Source organism: Pagrus major, chromosome 23 (assembly GCF_040436345.1).
Source record: "Pagrus major chromosome 23, Pma_NU_1.0".
Taxonomy (NCBI): Eukaryota; Metazoa; Chordata; class Actinopteri; order Spariformes; family Sparidae; genus Pagrus; species Pagrus major.
Genome location: NC_133237.1, coordinates 6,467,306 through 6,485,476, shown reverse-complemented (window position 1 = coordinate 6,485,476; position 18,171 = coordinate 6,467,306). Strand labels below are relative to the sequence as shown.

The 18,171-nt window shown below is 42.9% G+C and overlaps 1 protein-coding gene across 5 annotated transcripts; it reads left to right on the top strand.

Moving 5' to 3' along the window:
• Nucleotides 1-362: 362 nt before the first annotated feature.
• On the top strand, nt 363-16,967 carry smarca4a (SWI/SNF related BAF chromatin remodeling complex subunit ATPase 4a). 5 transcript variants are annotated; one of them, XM_073493857.1, is made up of 34 exons: nt 363-483; nt 3,299-3,562; nt 3,864-3,996; nt 4,777-5,235; nt 5,427-5,525; nt 5,618-5,873; nt 7,764-7,890; nt 8,019-8,192; nt 8,405-8,578; nt 8,692-8,859; nt 8,949-8,999; nt 9,098-9,228; nt 9,334-9,400; nt 9,492-9,598; nt 9,791-9,938; nt 10,082-10,245; nt 10,397-10,463; nt 10,592-10,702; nt 10,793-11,035; nt 11,161-11,274; nt 11,471-11,578; nt 11,703-11,789; nt 11,926-11,972; nt 12,087-12,253; nt 12,432-12,595; nt 12,778-13,005; nt 13,831-13,908; nt 14,006-14,224; nt 14,334-14,596; nt 14,957-15,062; nt 15,189-15,290; nt 15,407-15,539; nt 15,638-15,777; nt 16,274-16,967. In XM_073493857.1, the coding sequence occupies exons 2-34, from the start codon at nt 3,341-3,343 to the stop codon at nt 16,304-16,306; spliced, it is 4,890 nt and encodes a 1,629-aa protein (XP_073349958.1). In that variant the 5' UTR covers nt 363-483; nt 3,299-3,340; the 3' UTR covers nt 16,307-16,967. The 5 variants fall into 5 exon arrangements, with proteins under 5 accessions (XP_073349958.1, XP_073349957.1, XP_073349956.1 ...); XM_073493856.1 differs by having other exon boundaries at nt 14,954-15,062; XM_073493855.1 differs by having other exon boundaries at nt 12,778-13,044; nt 14,954-15,062.
• Nucleotides 16,968-18,171: the final 1,204 nt, after the last annotated feature.

Sequence of the window (18,171 nt, the reverse complement as noted above, 5' to 3'; positions counted from 1 at the left end):
TAATTGGTGTGTTTCAGGCACAAGCACAAGCACAAGCACAGGCACAGGCATAATTAAATAGCCCACCTCTAACTGCACCCTATTGTCTCCTCCTCTCTGCTAACACGACAGAGGCTTGTTAAGTCTGAATTCTTCAACATGTTTGAGTATTTGAGCGTTTTCACTTTGGTATAAAAGCGCAGTTCAGTCATATTTCTTGCTTTTCTCCTCCACAATACTCGCTCTCCCATCCCCCACGCCGGCTTCTCGCTCTTTCATCCCCCACTGTAGCTCAGCCTTCACTGGGCATGCGGGAAGTTGCGTGAGGCGGCGGATGGGGGCGCTGCTGAGCCGCACAGGCCGGTCCCTGCGATACAATCTGCCGAGAGAGGGGGGTGAAGGAAAAAAACCAACTGGGCAGGTCGGTCTTTGTTTCTGGTTAGGAGGAAAACCAAGAGACGCTGCAACCGGTGGGGACTAAAAACATCACCTTTCACCACTTGTGTAAGTCCACTATAATTTTGTTATGAGCTCGAGGGAGTTTTGCGTGTGTTTTTCGCTGCCGTGAGTGGATACGTGTGCTTTTATGAGGTGTTTTTTGCTGAGGAAAAAGACGGAGACCGACATTACAGTAGCGCTGCTGTGGCGCGACAGTGTGCAATGAATGAAAATTGTTTTTGGAAATGTGCTTAGAGCGGAGCACCGAGCCAAGGGTACGGGAGGCGCGTTGGATCAATCAGCCCCGGCGATGAGGGGATGCTCTGACCGTTCACATGTCGCCGCATCTGGACAAACGGCTCGAAAAAACAACACATTTTTCGTGCCTAATTGGCCCGAGGAGAGCGTGGCCGGCTAGGCTAACCCGCTAGCATGCTAGGCATCGTCAGCAGCTCAAGCTTATGTTGTTGTACTTTTACTCAGCGGGCTGGTGTTCTTTGTGGCGTTGCCGTCAATTTTAATATCATTTCACGGCCTCACCGGTGGCCCCAGTGGAAACAAGTAAACTCGTGTTATACTATGTGAAAACCGGCGGCTGAAAAGACGGGTTACATTTTCCTCACGGACGTAACGTTAACGTTAAATCCGGCTAGGCCCGGCTAGCGTTAGCAAGGCTACAAATGCTAACCGGACAGTTATTTTCCGGTAAATGTAAACATTATAACAACTTCACTGACACAAAGTTTTTACTTTTAACTTGTGTCCTCTCAGCCACTTTTAAAAGACGTCTCTGTGTGTTAGCCGGGCTCGTATCTTATTGAACAGAGCCTCGTCTAGCCTACATGTTTTTTTTAAATCATAGTTGTGAAGTTTAAATGACCTCTTGGCGACCCACTGTGTGTGAGAGTAAGTGTGTATAAAGTTTATACCAGATCCAGTTTGATGCCTCAGTTGTGGCTCACAGGTCAGGTGTGTTGTATCAGTGTTGTGGTTCATCTTGTTTCTATTCACCAGCTGACCATCTGTCACAATCTGAGTTAACAAGGGTTCATGATTGGACCTGTGTGAAAGGACCCTTCATCCAACAACAACAACAACATCAGAACTTAATTTCCTGTGTTCAGTTGTGGTTTCGAGGTTGTGGTTGTGTTTCACACAACAGGCTAGAGGCATGTTGTGTGTGGTTTACACGTCGATCATCAGACATATTAAAGAACACAATAGCTGCATCGCTTTGCCAAAATAATGATCTAACATGCCTAATGATCCACAGAGGTTAATAAGAGCTGCTTTCTGACTACAACACCTGTCTCAACTGTTGACCACAGACTTTCTGTGTGATTGTGATTGACGGTGTAACTTCAGGTTTTATGCGTTATCTCATTTCACTCATTTCAGCTTTTAATTTCCCAAACCAATTTTACAGAAACAAATGATACGCAGTAAACCAAACTAATTATACACACTCCATAACCAAAAAAGGAGCAGGATGAAGGAAAAAACAAGTCTTTATGTTACCTGCCCCTTTCTTTATAATAACAGAACATAAATGGAGATGGACAACCCTTTTATCTCCTTTTTTACTTTCAGAGATCACATAAAAATCCAACAAAACATATACACATTACACAGTAAGTTCATAATATACAATTATTTTTTCTCTATAAATTTGTCCAGAGAATTCAACAGTTTTATCGCATATACTGAAATACACATCCACTCAAATGTTGATCTACATCTACATTCGTACACATGCATACTTTTGAAATGACATTTCCTGTAATGATCCTTGTCATTTGATCTTAAACAACTTCTCTCAGGTAATGGTCTATTTCTGGCTTCACACTTGACTGAATCAACTAAACATTTAATTTTCACAACGAGTAACTTGATAAACAGTCTGTTTCTGTGTTCTCTTACATCCGCCTTGTTTAAAAGTCTTTTTGCTCTTTCCTGATTACAGACAAAGGTGTCATGTTGGTTGTGTACATGTTGGCCCATATCTCTTTGCAATAACCGAAATATGTTAGAATAAGTGAACAGTACAGAATATTAAGCGCAATACAATCCAAAATGTCTTTTTTTATGCTGCAAAACATAAAACAATTTTCTCTTTATACTTCTGTTCGAGGTTCCCAAGTAAATTTTGCTTCAAATATGAACTCTTGTCTTCAACCACTGCTTTGATCATCCTTGTCCATTTACCCAAAACCATGAATTCAGTTTTATTCCTATTAAAAGATTATTTTCACTTAGCCACCTCCCCCTTAAATATGACCATTACACAGACTGTTCTATTTGTAATTATCTTTAAGTCATGCCCCAAAAATATTTGTATCATCTCCTTTGTATATAAAATATATAGTTTTGGGGCTGAGTACCAACCCATGTAGGACTCCACATTTAACCTTCCTACACTCATTAATTATTACCAGTAAACTGCACAATTGTAGTCTGTTATTTAAATAACTTCTTAAGCACTTGTAAACAACTCCCCTAATCCCACAATCCTGTAATCTGAACAGTAACAAGCAGTGGTTTATAGGGTCAAGTGCATTTTTTCCATCAATAAATAATCCCATTGTGTATTACTTTTTGTCTATGGCTGCTGTGATTTCTTCTATTATTACAATTATTGCTAAAATAGATTCGTTTTAAATCCTTGGTTTTCAGTTATCAAAGGGCATAACACAGAAGTTTTTTGTATGTTATAATACAGTGCATTGGGCATGATGTTATACTGTGACGTTTGCTGATTTTTCAGGCCTCAGAAGATCACAACCAAATTTTGCTTGAGGAAAATAAATATTCAAATATGCTCGCCTGGTCACACATGAATTCTGATAATTGCCTTAATTCCTGTTGTCATTTTTCTCCACAGGGGTACTTGCTGCTGCCACACATTCCCAGTTTCCCCTGAGAGATGTCCACCCCTGACCCCCCAATGGGAGGGACACCTCGGCCCGGACCCTCCCCGGGCCCAGGGCCTTCTCCAGGAGGCATGATGGGTCCGAGCCCAGGCCCCTCTCCTGGCTCAGCCCACAGCATGATGGGGCCCAGCCCAGGACCTCCTGGATCTGGACACCCTCACCCTCCACAGGGACCCTCAGGATATCCTCAGGACAACATGCACCAGATGCACAAAGTACTAAATCATTTCATATTTATGTGTTTACTCTGCTTTCATTAATATTTTTTCTTCTTCAGCTGGAAATACACAAGATAAATTCAGTAATTCTTTATGATTTCATCCGTTGATCTAACATTTTGTGATTATGCAGCTTTACCTTGTGTTATGACAATTTCAATCTAAATATTACTTTTTATAGTATAGATTTTAAACCAAGACTGTATAAGGTATTTAGCTATGGGGCTATTGTAAAATAAAGGTTCACTCTCACATCAAAATTTGTCTCACAAATGACTATTCTCTGTCCTGTAACCAGCCCATGGAAGCCATGCATGAGAAGGGAATGCCAGATGACCCCCGCTATAGCCAGATGAAGGGCATGGGCATGAGACCAGGGGGGCATGCTGGGATGGGACCCCCTCCAAGCCCAATGGACCAACATTCCCAAGGTAACACATCACACTACAATATGTTTTATGTGGCCTAAGTGGTAAGTTCTAGAGAGTGAATACATTTTGTTGTTAATATCTTCTTGATGTGCTCGCAGTCTGAAGGTTGCCAGCTTGAATCCTTAGCTAATTTGACTTCTGTACGTAGTCAACATGCAGTGGGTGAAGAAATGTTAAAAACTGAGGATCTCGTTTTTATCCCTGAACAGCTCCAAAAAGGAAGAACCGATAGCCCAGTTAGAGGGAGATTACCTACAGCGTGTGCGTGAACCCATCTAGCCGGTTTCTCTTCTTGTGTTGCTGCTGGTTTGGCAGCATGAGCTGACAGCAGTAGGCAGTGAGGGGGCGGAGTATAGGGGCTTCCCCTTTCAGACAGCAACAAAAGCAGCTGCTGCTGCAAAACCACACAGTTCGCAGCAGAGGGTAGGAAGAGAGAGAGAGAGATACACAGGAGCGCTAAAATAACAAGACAGCGGTGTGTTTGATATGGTGATGGTTTGGTGTTAAAGTGATGTAAATGGTGTTTTGTTCAGTTGTCATTTTCTAGACAGTGTTTGAACTTGTAGCCTTAAATAAAGAGAATAAAACTACATTAAACTTGTCTTATAACCGGTATTCTTTATTGTCGTTATGGCCAAATATGACTCATTTGTTAAAATTCTTTGAAGCGTCCAACTTGATTCAGGATCAGTATGTCCTCTCATATGAAGAACCATCAAAACGCAATGCTTGAATATTTTTTTTTAAATACCCACCATGCATCTGATCTGTGTTCTCCAGGTTACCCTTCTCCATTGGGAGGCTCAGAGCACGCTCCCAGCCCCGTCCCAGCTAATGGCCCTCCCTCTGGCCCTATGATGCCCGGAGGTCCCTCTGGCCCTGTGGCTGGTCCGATGGAGGGCGGTGGGGACCCTAACCAGGCAATGGGTCAACCTAACCGTGGTGGCCCCCAGGGTCCAGGTGGGCCCGGAGTTGCGGCAGGTGGACCGGGTGGCCCAGGCGGACCAACTCCTTTCAACCAGAACCAGCTACACCAACTCAGGGCTCAGATTATGGCCTACAAGATGCTGGCCCGCAGTCAGCCTTTACCAGAGCACCTGCAGATGGCCGTGCAGGGGAAGAGACCCATGCCAGGCATGCAGCCACAGCCCATGCCCAACATGCCACCTACTACAGGACCTGGAGGTGGGCCAGGGGCTGTTCCAGGACCAGCTCAGGCCAACTACAACAGACCACATGGTGAGGATGCCTATGAAGTGTTTTTTTTGTGATTATACCTCTTAAGAAAAGGATTTCCAAACCTAAAGGTAACATGAGCTTTAAACAAAGAAATATTTAACGCTCAGCAGAGACACCTGGTGGCTGAACATGAATGTTAATTTAAGCTGTCTCAAAGCTTTCTAATTACTTGAAAAATCTGATTGTTTCAGGTATGGTAGGTCCCAATATGGCACCTCCTGGACCTGCAGGAGTTCCCCCTGGTATGCAAGGCCAGCCTACCAACGGACCCCCTAAATCTTGGCCCGAAGGTGAACTTCTTGAGGCTTGCCTCAGTCAGTTCTGTGTGTGTTTCTGTGCACACACACATTAAAACTGTCCTCTTCTCATTCCTCTCCACTAGGACCAATGGTGAATGCTGCTGCCCCATCCAACCCTCCTCAGAAGCTCATTCCACCCCAACCCACTGGCAGACCCTCTCCCGCTCCTCCCTCTGTGCCCCCCGCTGCCTCTCCAGTAATGCCCCCTCAGACGCAGTCCCCAGGACAGCCGGCCTTGCCTCCTCCCATGATGCTTCACCAGAAGCAGAACCGCATTACCCCCATCCAAAAACCTCGCGGGCTGGACCCAGTGGAGATCCTCCAGGAGAGAGAGTACAGGTGAGACGGGGTGGGGAGAGACACACTGGAGTACTGTTGAATTATGTTTCTGTTTGAAAAACTATGAAGCACAGTGCTCTGTTCTCTTATTTGGATGTATCTAAAACTGCTCCCCTGATATGTTAATATTGCCTGTATTTATTTTAATGTTAATATTTATATGTTATTATTATTGAACAATCACACATACTTCTGCATTCATAGCCATAGCTAGTTCACAACACCAGTGCCTTCAGGGGCGGAGTGGCAATCGGGACGATTGGGAGTTTTCCCGGCCGGCCGGCCGGCCAATGAATTTGCGTGAACCGGCCCACAGATCATTCTGAACGGCCGTGAGACGACCGCGGCCGGCCCTTGGCCTTGTCGAAATTTTTGACGTTATTTAAATTCGCCGCGAAAATCTCTAAGATCTACTAAGTTAGGCTAAATTAGAAGTCCAACCAATATTTATGCTACTTGCTCACTGTCTATATCTCAGTCATGGTTACCCTGCACACACTCATCTCTGATCTCTCCCATCGATCTACTGATGTTTGTGTAGCCTATCTTAATTTCATTCTTCTTGTTTAGGCGTTACAGAACTTTCATGGTCACAAATAAAAAAAACGACCTGCAATTTAATTTGTTTGTTTGTTCTGAAATTAACGTAGATTGGAGCAAAGCCTTCCGGGAATGGGAGGGCTTATCACGCTGCGTTTATCCAATGAACCGATTGCAGTCACGCGAGACCTAGCTTAACTAGCGAGTTGTGATTGATAGCCGAAGTTGAAAATGGCAACAGGTGGAGATGATATTGATACAGCAGGTGGAGATGATATTGATACAGCAGGTGGAGATGATATTGTTGCGGATTTATTGTCAGTGCCCTTTTCAAGACGACCGTTTAATGAAAAGATTTCGTCTTTAAGTGTTGTCATTGGTGAGTGGAACTGATTTTTTATTGCTGGTTTTGCTGCAGTGGTGCATCTTGTTGAACTGGTTGCATTTTGTTTCCACACACTTGTTAAATGATTGTTCATAAAGTGACTGTCTACCTGACGTCCGATTGTGTGTGTGTGTGTGTGTGTGTGTGTGTGTGTGTGCGCGCGTGCGTGCGTGCGTGTGTGTGTGTGGCTGTGTGCATAACTAGAACAACGCAATTTTGAAGATGGAGCAGTTAAAGTATATTCCAGTTCTGATAGGCACGGTTCGCCACTGATTTACAGAAATGTAGGGGGTGGGCCGGTGGTGGGCCGGTGCGGTCAGAATTTTCCCGGTGGATTTTGGTGCCCCACTCCGCCCCTGAGTGCCTTCATGGGCCTTCTATTCAAATACAAACAGTAAAACACACCAAACACAAACAGTAATACAATTAAAACCCAATTAATGGCAACCTGTCCAATCATAACTACATTACTGCCCTGTCTTTTAAAATAGTGAGTTCAAATGGTCTATTTTGCCCCTCTAACATTAGAGACAGACACAAACCATCCCAAGCATCTTTTTCTGCATTATAAACTCTGACCAACATATTGGTTGGGCTCCGGAAATAAGTAGACTGCAGGTACCGTAACAAATGGATGGAAACTGATTAAGTACTTCAACCAGATAAATACACTAACGCAGTATATGAACTGAATATATAATTCCTGTTTTACTGTCCAAGAAAAATATATCCAATTCTTATCAATGGCATATATTTGGTCAATAAGACTTGAGCCAGTGTGGCATTCTATCAGAGAAATCACATTTTAAAATGTTATAAATGAGAATACGATGATTCAGTTTGATGATTTAGTTATTTAACCATTATGACTATTTTAAATGGTGGATTATCAGCCTGAAGGGGGAAGAATAAGTTTTAAACTTTTGGTCATCACTGATATTATTTATTGAATGTGTGTTCTTCAGGCTACAAGCTCGTATTGCTCATCGTATCCAGGAGCTGGAGAACCTGCCTGGCTCTCTGGCTGGTGACCTGCGCACCAAAGCCACCATTGAGCTCAAGGCCCTGAGGCTGCTGAACTTCCAGAGACAGGTAACCATAACGTTCTCCACAGTTATCTGCAAAGATAACTATGGCACATATTTAACCTCTGTTTATTTATTCAGTCTCCAACGTGAATAGATACAGTATTTAATATGTCATCTTTTTGGTGCCTACAGCTGCGTCAGGAGGTGGTGGTTTGCATGCGTCGTGACACTGCTTTGGAAACTGCCCTCAATGCTAAGGCCTACAAGCGCAGCAAACGTCAGTCACTGCGTGAGGCCCGCATCACTGAGAAGCTTGAGAAACAGCAGAAGATCGAACAGGAGCGCAAACGTCGTCAGAAACACCAGGTACACTGTGTGACAAGACTTCTGTGGGTGGATGGGAAAAAAGTGGGTTGGTTTATAGCAGGGAAAAGTGACTCACTCGTCATTTGTATATTTTTTTTATTTTGTTATAACTGAAGGTTAAAGAGAAGTAAGTAAAAAAGATGCTGATTTCTATTCATATCATCTCTAGACTTTAATAACAGTGGTGGCTTTGTGTATCCTTCTCTTGACAGGAATACCTCAACAGCATCCTGCAGCACGCCAAGGACTTTAAGGAGTACCACCGCTCCATCACAGCGAAGATCCAGAAGGCCACCAAAGCTGTCGCCACCTATCATGCCAACACTGAGCGCGAGCAGAAGAAAGAGAATGAGCGCATTGAAAAGGAGAGAATGCGGAGGCTGATGGTGAGACTCAAATCCAGTCTGTCTATAAGTCTGTGTTTGCTATTATGTAGACAGTTTCAGAAAGTTAACTAGTCCAACACAAGCATCTAACATCTCTGTGAACGTCGTCCCAGGCTGAAGATGAAGAAGGCTATCGTAAACTCATTGACCAAAAGAAAGACAAGCGTCTGGCCTACCTGCTGCAGCAGACAGACGAGTATGTGGCCAACCTCACCGAGCTGGTGCGAGCCCACAAAGCTGTACAAGCTCTCAAAGAGAAGAAAAAGAAGAAGAAAAAGAAGGTAAATGTTTATAAAAGGCAGTTGTGATATGTCTCTTTGTTTTAAATTACATTTTTACGTATATCTCTATATTGCCTGTATATTTTCAGAAGCCAGAAACTGTGGAGGGTGGTGCTGCTGGTCTGGGACCTGACGGAGAGGTGAGTTTAAAAGAGGATCACATCTACTTGACTTGATGTCATCATGTGTAGTCTTTTCTAAAAGTATTAATGTTTTTCTCATTTCCTCAAATCTTCAGCCTTTAGATGAGACCAGTCAAATGAGTGACCTGCCGGTGAAGGTCATTCACATGGACAGTGGAAAGATCCTGACTGGGATGGAGGCACCTAAAGCTGGACAGCTGGAGGCCTGGCTGGAAATGAACCCAGGGTTAGTGCCATGTCTTTCTTCTAACTAAAGCAAAGGAGGTATTAACACTGATGAATTTGTTGCATATGTTTTTAACCTTGTCTATAACAAAATGGTCCATTGCAGATATGAAGTAGCGCCACGTTCAGACAGTGAAGACAGTGGCTCAGACGAGGAGGAGGAGGAAGAGGAGGTACAGAACACAGTGAGCTCTACATCAAAGCAAAATGGTCCGTTGTAAATTATGGCAAACAGTTTTCTTACCTCTCTTTTTTGTTTGTCAGGAGGAGGAAGAGGAGCAGCCTCAGCCCTCTTCAGCTCCATCCGAGAAGAAGATCCCTGACCCTGACAGTGAAGAAGTATCTGAAGTGGACGTCCGGCACATCATCGAGTAAGATTTTGGGCATCTTTGTTGGCAATAAATTTGCTTATAATAACTCTAAAAATGACAGCTAGGTCATGATGAAGTCACACAAAAACCCCTAAGTAAAATAATGTATATGGTCCCCTGTACTTTATTTTTGCATTGAAGTTGTTTTCTTTTGCTTTTGTTTTTAATTTTTCTCCTCCCTTCTTCCACCAGACACGCCAAGCAGGATGTCGATGATGAGTACGGTAATGCAAGTTTCAACAGAGGCCTGCAGTCCTACTATGCCGTGGCTCATGCCGTCACTGAGAAAGTTGATAAACAATCCACACTGCTGGTCAACGGGCAGCTCAAGCAATACCAGGTATACAACCCAAAACATGATAGAAAGAATAGGATGATTTAATTCATGAGGGAGATATTACAAATATGTGCTTTGATTTGTAGTGAAATCTAACCAGATGATTGAATGAGGTAAGATGAAACTAACCGTCTGTTTCTGCTCAGATCAAAGGTTTGGAGTGGCTGGTGTCGCTTTACAACAACAACTTGAATGGTATCCTGGCTGATGAGATGGGTCTAGGGAAAACTATCCAGACCATCGCCCTCATCACTTACCTCATGGAGTACAAGCGCCTCAACGGGCCCTTCCTCATCATTGTACCACTCTCGTAAGCCCCAACACATCTTTCTCAGTTTGCTATGGGTTTATCTGTGAAGATCCAAACCTTAGGACAATGAGTGCTTTAATAGAAAACTGTACAAGTTGTGTTTTTGTGTTCATGTGTTGAGAAACCTTTCTGTTGTGGCTTTTCTTAACAGAACTCTATCAAACTGGGTCTATGAATTTGATAAGTGGGCGCCATCTGTTGTAAAGGTCTCCTACAAGGTCAGTGGCATATCCTTGGATGGTCGATCTCTTTTTGTCATGAAGAAAAAAATCTAATGAAAATTCAAGGATTTGGCCAATCTCTGCAGTTAAGTTTAAAAATTGAAAGCAATTCTGTTCTCTCTCAGGGGTCTCCAGCTGCTCGTCGTGCATTTGTTCCCATCTTGCGCAGCGGCAAGTTCAACGTGCTGCTCACCACATACGAGTACATCATTAAAGATAAGCAAGTGCTGGCAAAGGTAAGGAAGCATCCTCAGCAGTTTTAAGTTGCATACAAAATTCCTTCACGCACCAGTTACTCTTACTTACTTCTATATTTCCTCCCAAAGCTTCGTTGGAAGTACATGATTGTGGACGAGGGCCATCGAATGAAGAACCACCACTGTAAGCTGACCCAAGTCTTGAACACGCACTACTTGGCCCCACGGCGTGTGCTGCTGACAGGCACTCCACTGCAGAACAAGCTGCCGGAGCTCTGGGCCCTCCTCAACTTCCTCCTGCCCACCATCTTCAAGAGCTGCAGCACATTCGAACAGTGGTTCAATGCACCCTTCGCCATGACTGGGGAGAAGGTGCGTTATGCTCTATTAATTAAAAATAAACATACCAGAAAGTATTTTCAAATAGATAAAATAAAATAAAATATTTAAAACTCTGAAAGCACCCTTCTCATCCTTCCTACTCTCTTTTCCTCAAGGTTGACCTGAATGAAGAAGAGACCATCCTGATCATTCGTCGTTTACACAAAGTGCTCAGGCCTTTCTTGCTGCGCCGACTCAAGAAAGAAGTCGAGGCCCAGCTGCCTGAGAAGGTCAGCTTAAATTCAAATTTACATAACTTTGTAATTTTATTCTATTTAATGTCTCTCATTACTTTTGGGTAACTATTTTAACTGTTTATCCATGTGGTGACAACTGACTCCTTAACACAAATATGTGGATATTTATTTTTATCAAATAATACTTTTAATATAATTTGGTGGATTTTCCCTTATTGTTGCATTATAGGTGGAGTATGTGATAAAGTGCGACATGTCAGCCCTACAGAGGGTTTTGTACAGACACATGCAGGCCAAGGGAGTCTTGCTCACAGATGGGTCAGAAAAAGACAAGAAGGTACGAGATGGAAGATAATCTTTTAAATTTGATCAGTTTTTGTTGCCTTTTAATCAAAGTACAATTAATGTTATTTCAAAGCTCCAAAGTATCGGGAACTAAAAGTTGTATTTTCCTATTCTAGGGTAAAGGTGGTACGAAGACCCTGATGAACACTATCATGCAACTGAGAAAGATTTGCAACCACCCCTACATGTTCCAGCACATTGAGGTAACAAACACAAGCTCCATCTAATCAGGGTGTCACTAAATATTTTTCTCCTTATAGAACACATTACAGAGCAGTTGCTGTTTGCACAATGGAGATAGACTTCATAGCTAAATGAAGGTGACTTTTTGTTTTACAGGAGTCTTTCTCTGAGCATCTTGGTTATTCTGGTGGAATCGTGAGCGGGTACGTAAAGCTTGAAGTTGTGTGTGCTTGTACAGCACATATGTGTCTTGTGTGTGTGGATATATGCTGCATCCTGACTCATTCTTTCTCATATTGCTCCTTCTGCCCGTCTAGTCCTGACCTGTACCGCTCCTCTGGGAAGTTTGAGCTGCTGGATCGTATCCTGCCCAAGCTGAGGGCCACCAACCACAAAGTGCTGCTCTTCTGTCAAATGACAACACTCATGACCATCATGGAGGACTACTTTGCCTACCGGAGCTTCAAGTACCTGCGTCTGGATGGTGAGACACCTCTGACCAAGACCAAGGCCAATTCAAGCCCACTTTATGAGAATGAGCTCGTAATTAGTATCATAATGAGCATCGTAATTATGTTAATAGGTTTTTTAATGTCATCTAATTATATGGAACAATTAAGATTTACTTTTTTAACTCTCTAATCATCTCTCCCCCCCCATAGGAACTACCAAGGCAGAGGACCGTGGCATGCTGCTGAAGACCTTCAATGACCCGGCCTCTGAGTACTTTGTGTTCCTGCTCAGCACCAGGGCAGGAGGCCTGGGTCTCAACCTGCAGTCTGCTGATACTGTCATCATCTTTGACAGTGATTGGAACCCACATCAGGTACTCGAATGCAAATATTTGTTGGCGTCCACACAGGTCTAGACTAATGTGACCTCGTTTGATAGAATACTGTTCATATGACACCAAAACCTTATTAATATTGTGTAAAAGTAATAAAGTTGCCATTGTTTCCATATTTACAACACTCCAGCTAAACCAATCATATGTTTGTTCTCCTACAGGACTTGCAGGCTCAGGACAGAGCCCATCGTATCGGTCAGCAGAACGAGGTGCGCGTGCTCCGCCTCTGCACTGTCAACAGTGTGGAGGAGAAGATCCTGGCGGCAGCCAAGTACAAACTGAACGTGGACCAGAAGGTCATCCAGGCCGGCATGTTCGACCAGAAGTCTTCAGGCTGTGAGCGTCGAGCCTTCTTGCAGGCCATTCTGGAGCACGAGGAACAGGACGAGGTCGGGGCTCGCGGAGGCTGCCGCACTAGGGGGGCGTGGGTGGGTGTGATCTGAAACTGTTACTACTTTGCCCACCCACCCACATCCGCCTGTGTGATGCCTTACCTTTTCATTATCTGCTGTATTTTTCCTCCTCTTCTCTCTTTTCCATACTCACTTTTTTCTTAGGATCTGTGAGCTTTCATTAATCCAGAATCTCCTTTTCTCACTTCTGTATTTCTGCTTCTACACATACTGTTGACTGTTAATATGATACTTTATCTCTCACACTTAATATAAATCTTTCCCTTTTATTCCTTTTCTTGTTTCTTGCTAACTTTTTAGCTTTTTTACTTTACAGGATTCAAATCTGAATATGCTAAGCTTTAGTCATGTACTGCAGTCCTACTACAGTGATGTTACCAATGCCTACATGGGTTAAATTGTAATATGCATTGAATCAGGGTTCCCACGGATCTTTGAAATCCCTGAAAATGCGTGAATTTTCAGGGAAAACATCAAAATAAATTAAACAAAATTATAATAATGAGACAGACAGACATTGTCATTGAAAGTTGTTGAATTTGTTCATTTTCTATATATATTCTTAAATTGTTGACACTGTTGTAACAGTGAAAACCGTGATCCGTCTCAAACTGCACCTTTTAAATATATGTGAATTGAGCCTGGAGGTCCTTGAATTTGATGTTTAAGAAGATGTGGGAACCCTGTTGAATTATGTTTTGCCTTTTATGTAAGTAAGAGTCATTTGGTCGGAGACTTGCCTCTGAGGTGCCACATGAATCTGTCATTAGTTGTCACTCACTCAATCTCATTTGTCTGCAGGAGGAGGATGAAGTGCCAGATGACGAGACTGTCAATCAGATGATTGCCAGAAGTGAAGAAGAGTTTGAACAGTTCATGGTTAGTCCCAGTACCATATCAATTATTAGATGCTTTGTAATTTTATAATTTGACTCCTTTAACCCCTTGCTGCGTTGTTTTTTTTTGTTTACTCCAGCGCATGGATCTAGACAGACGCCGCGAGGAGGCCCGCAACCCTAAGAGGAAACCTCGTCTGATGGAGGAGGATGATATGCCGAGCTGGATTCTGAAAGATGACGCTGAGGTTGAGAGGCTAACTTGCGAAGAGGAGGAGGAGAAGATGTTTGGCAGAGGATCCCGCCAACGCAAGGAAGTGGACTACAGTGACTCGCTCACTGAGAAACAATGGCTGAAGGTGAGACGATGTCAGAAAATACAGTGAAGCATCTTAGGAGGCCAAAGTGAATCAATATGTACTTAGTTTCGACCTGAGTTCGCTAAAAGATCATTTCTCCTCACCACAGGCCATAGAAGAGGGAAATCTAGAGGACATTGAAGAGGAAGTGCGTCACAAGAAGACCACCAGGAAGCGCAAGAGAGACCGCGACCATGACGGCGGCCCGGCCACACCCAGCTCCAGCAGCGGCCGAGGGCGGGAGAAGGACGAGGAGGTGAAGAAGGCAAAGAAACGTGGTCGTCCACCTGCTGAGAAGCTCTCTCCCAACCCTATGTCCCTCACCAAGAAGATGAAGAAGATCGTTGACGCTGTCATCAAATATAAGGACGGGTGAGAACTTGATAATAAATCCTTCAAATCAGTGCATTTAATTTAACGTGAGATAAAAACACATTTACCTTTTTAGTTTTGGATATTATATTGTTAATAATTCACAGTTCCATAATTACCCAACTAGACAGGCTAAGAATCTTCTTCATCTTTTGTATAAAACATCCCGTAGTCTGTTTTCTGTCAAATACTGTGGAGTTATCTTGTGGAATGAAAATGTACATTTGATACCTGCTGTCACAATTAGAATAATATAGATCACTCTCAGGACCTGCTGTTCATACTGTAAATATGAAAATGACTCCTGCTTCTTTGCATTTGTATTCAAATTCTACTCTTTATGCTTTCTCGCCTTAGCAGCAATGGCCGACAGCTGAGTGAAGTCTTCATCCAGCTGCCTTCTCGCAAGGAGCTGCCCGAGTACTATGAGCTCATTCGCAAACCAGTGGACTTCAGAAAGATCAAGGTAAGAATATGAAGTAACACCTCCCCGCTCTTCATGTTGAGATAACAGAAAAAATAAAGTTACATTTCTCTGTTTTTACCTTTGTCTGACTGCTGCCTTCCTTTGTTCCGTCCTTCCTTCCATCAGGAGAGGATCCGGAGCCATAAGTACCGCAGCCTCAACGACCTGGAGAAGGATGTGATGCTGCTGTGTCAAAACGCCCAGACTTTCAATCTGGAGGGCTCTCTGGTGAGTTGAGCCATAAGCACACACGTTCTTAATCGAATGAGTAAATAGTGGAATGAGCTTCAAATCACTTGCATTTACAAGAAATCACTAAGTATAACCGGTCGCTTGCTTTTTAGATCTATGAGGACTCCATCGTGCTGCAGTCCGTCTTCACCAGTGTGAGACAGAAGATCGAGAAGGAGGACGAGAGTGAAGGAGAGGAAAGCGAGGAAGAGGAGGAGGAGCCAGACGAAGGCTCAGAGTCTGAATGTGAGTATCAGAAACATCAGCGTTTTACTCTGAACACTTATATTATTACATGATCAGATGAGGGAGGAACTATAAACACTATCTTTGATTCCTGCCAGCTCGTTCAGTGAAGGTGAAGATCAAGCTGAGCCGGAAAGAAAAGGGGGATCGAGGAGGGAAAGGACAACGACGAAGGGGCCGCGGTGCCCGGGCTAAACCTGTGGTTAGCGACGATGACAGTGACGAAGAACAGGAAGAGGTGAGACAACAAGTTTTCCCACAAGAACAGCATCCCACTGAGCATAAAGCTGTTGAGTCGGACCACACTGATGACATGATATAGACAAAACTGAACCCAAAGGAGTTTTACATTTATTCTGGTTGAGTTTTATGTATCTGCTTGTTTAGTTGGCTCTGCTGTAGGAATACATACTTTATATTTCTCCAGAGGTCAGGTCAGTATGCATCAAAAGTATTTAAAGTTGGTCTGTGACCTGCCAATAAATACAGAGAAGAAGAAGAAGTAGTAGAGAGTGACATCAAACTGCTGCACCTGGATAGTCACGTAGTGTAAAAAGCCAAAAAACGGTCTGGACGTTGTTTTATAATTTTAGAGGAAGACAACACGATCACAATGTCCAATACATGTTCCACAAGAGTTTTAACACAACAACTTCTTGCTGTGAAATGATGGGTTATCTGTATTCTGTACTGTACTTCTGTTAGTAAATCTTTGTTTCCTTGGTTTGTTCCAGGAGCGCTCGGCCAGTGGCAGCGATGACGACTGAAGTGAACCACTTGTGATTGGACCAACGGCCCACTGAGCCCCTCGACTGGACTTTATATATTTTACTTAGATACAGCAGGGAGACTGTCAGTGGACAAGGCCTAGTTTTACCTAGATGAGCTGATTTTTAGTGAGACAATTGTATTCTCATGAAAGTATACCATTAATTAAAAACCAATTAAAAAAAAAAACTAAAATATGAAAGATATGAACCTTCCACTTCCATATTTAAACCATCTTTCCCAGTATGAATAGTAGTGTGTCTCTTTGCCTTTTTTGTTCTCTCCTGTAAATGGAAAATCGACAGAGCCTGAATTATAGACTGATCGTGGGCCATAAAGACAGCTAACTGTTTTTTTAAGTGGTATTAATTTTGTCGTCTTTTACTTTGAGACAAAGCGTACAGGAACCAGGCGTCAACTGCGTTCCCCGAAGTCCCTTTTTGAATGCATGTCGTGCGTGTCTGTGGAAATGCACCTGGATGTGTCTTCACTATTATCTCTGTGTTTAATTTAAGACTACAAGCGGGATCACGGTACATCCCACCCTGCAGCCCCTCCCTCTCAGGTTGTGTATGTAAAGGGGGAGGGAGGGATAGGACCATTTTCTCGTGTCGGTGTCACTGGATTCCAAAAAGTACAATAAAGGCATCTCATAATTAATCTGCAGCCTTCGCTCTTCTTTGTCCCAACAAGGTTATCAACTGCACTTATCACATCTGTACACTAGATGGCCTACTGAGAACAGCTGGCTGCATGCTGGAGACCTGTTTACATCTCCTGCCATCCCTCTCTCACTAGTCATAGTGATGTTTCACTTACAACACAGTTTAGCATCAAGTTTGAGCCATTCTTCACTGTTATTTCTGGGCTATGTTGTACTTCTTTTGGCAATGAACATCTACAGTGGTTTCCAACCTTTCTTTTTTCATTAGACCTACAGTACATCCACCGCCCAGCCAGATGAACTTAAATTCCCTTTACCAATACAACAAATCTTCCTGATGTGTTCATTTGGATTTGTTATAAACTGGATGTAAATTCACTCTGGTATTTATATAAAAGTGGAGATTGTCAGCTTTTTCATACACTTGAGCTGTAAATGTTTTGTTTAAATCAAGATTGCCTTCAAACTACTTATCACAAAGCTAGTTGTCTCAGCCATTTATTTTATTTACAATTTTTCAAATATTTAACTATTTCAACATCACTAGGCTACTCTCGGCAAAGTGGTTTGGACGAGTTAGCTCAGCTAGCTTGCTAACTATTGAATTTCAGACACAACATATTGAATGGTTTCCGCTGACTCAAAAGAGTGGTGTAGGGATAACCCAGAAGTTAGCATCGCCCTGGTTCCCTCGACAGAAAGCATATGGGATTTTTGTATTCTATTCTTGAATATCGCTGTTTATGATACAAGTTTTTTTCAGCACGATAATCTTCACAGATGAACACCATTTATGTGATTTTAGAGGCGTAAATTAAATCACTAGAAGTAAAAAGCTAGTGTTAGGCTATAAACAGGCTACATGCGGTCACATGACTTGATCGTCACCACCACAATGCCTCTACACAGTTATAATACATGTTTTCTGTAAACTGATCCATCTACAAGTTGTAAAGTTAGAGTTAGAATAGTTTGTAAAGACGGACTAGATGAGTTTCTGTTCGGCATGATGACCTTTAATGTCCATGACAACTTCAGTAGTCTCATTTAGCCACTTGTTAGCAACCGCCATTTTTAGGACACGTAAGCACTTCATTATTCAGATGTGGGAAATATAGTGATGCATTTTAGAACAAACATGTAAATGTATTAAGCCTGCAGTAGCCACAGATTTCAGGCAGTTAACCGAAAAGCCATTGA

Excerpts from the sequence above, each read along its gene's own strand:
- smarca4a (XM_073493853.1), top strand. The coding sequence starts at position 3,341 with ATGTCCACCCCTGACCCCCCAATGGGAGGGACACCTCGGCCCGGACCC. Across the intron at positions 5,236-5,426 it reads CAACTACAACAGACCACATG|GTATGGTAGGTCCCAATATG; the intron begins GTGAGGATGCCT and ends TGATTGTTTCAG. Across the intron at positions 11,275-11,470 it reads AGGCCCAGCTGCCTGAGAAG|GTGGAGTATGTGATAAAGTG; the intron begins GTCAGCTTAAAT and ends GTTGCATTATAG.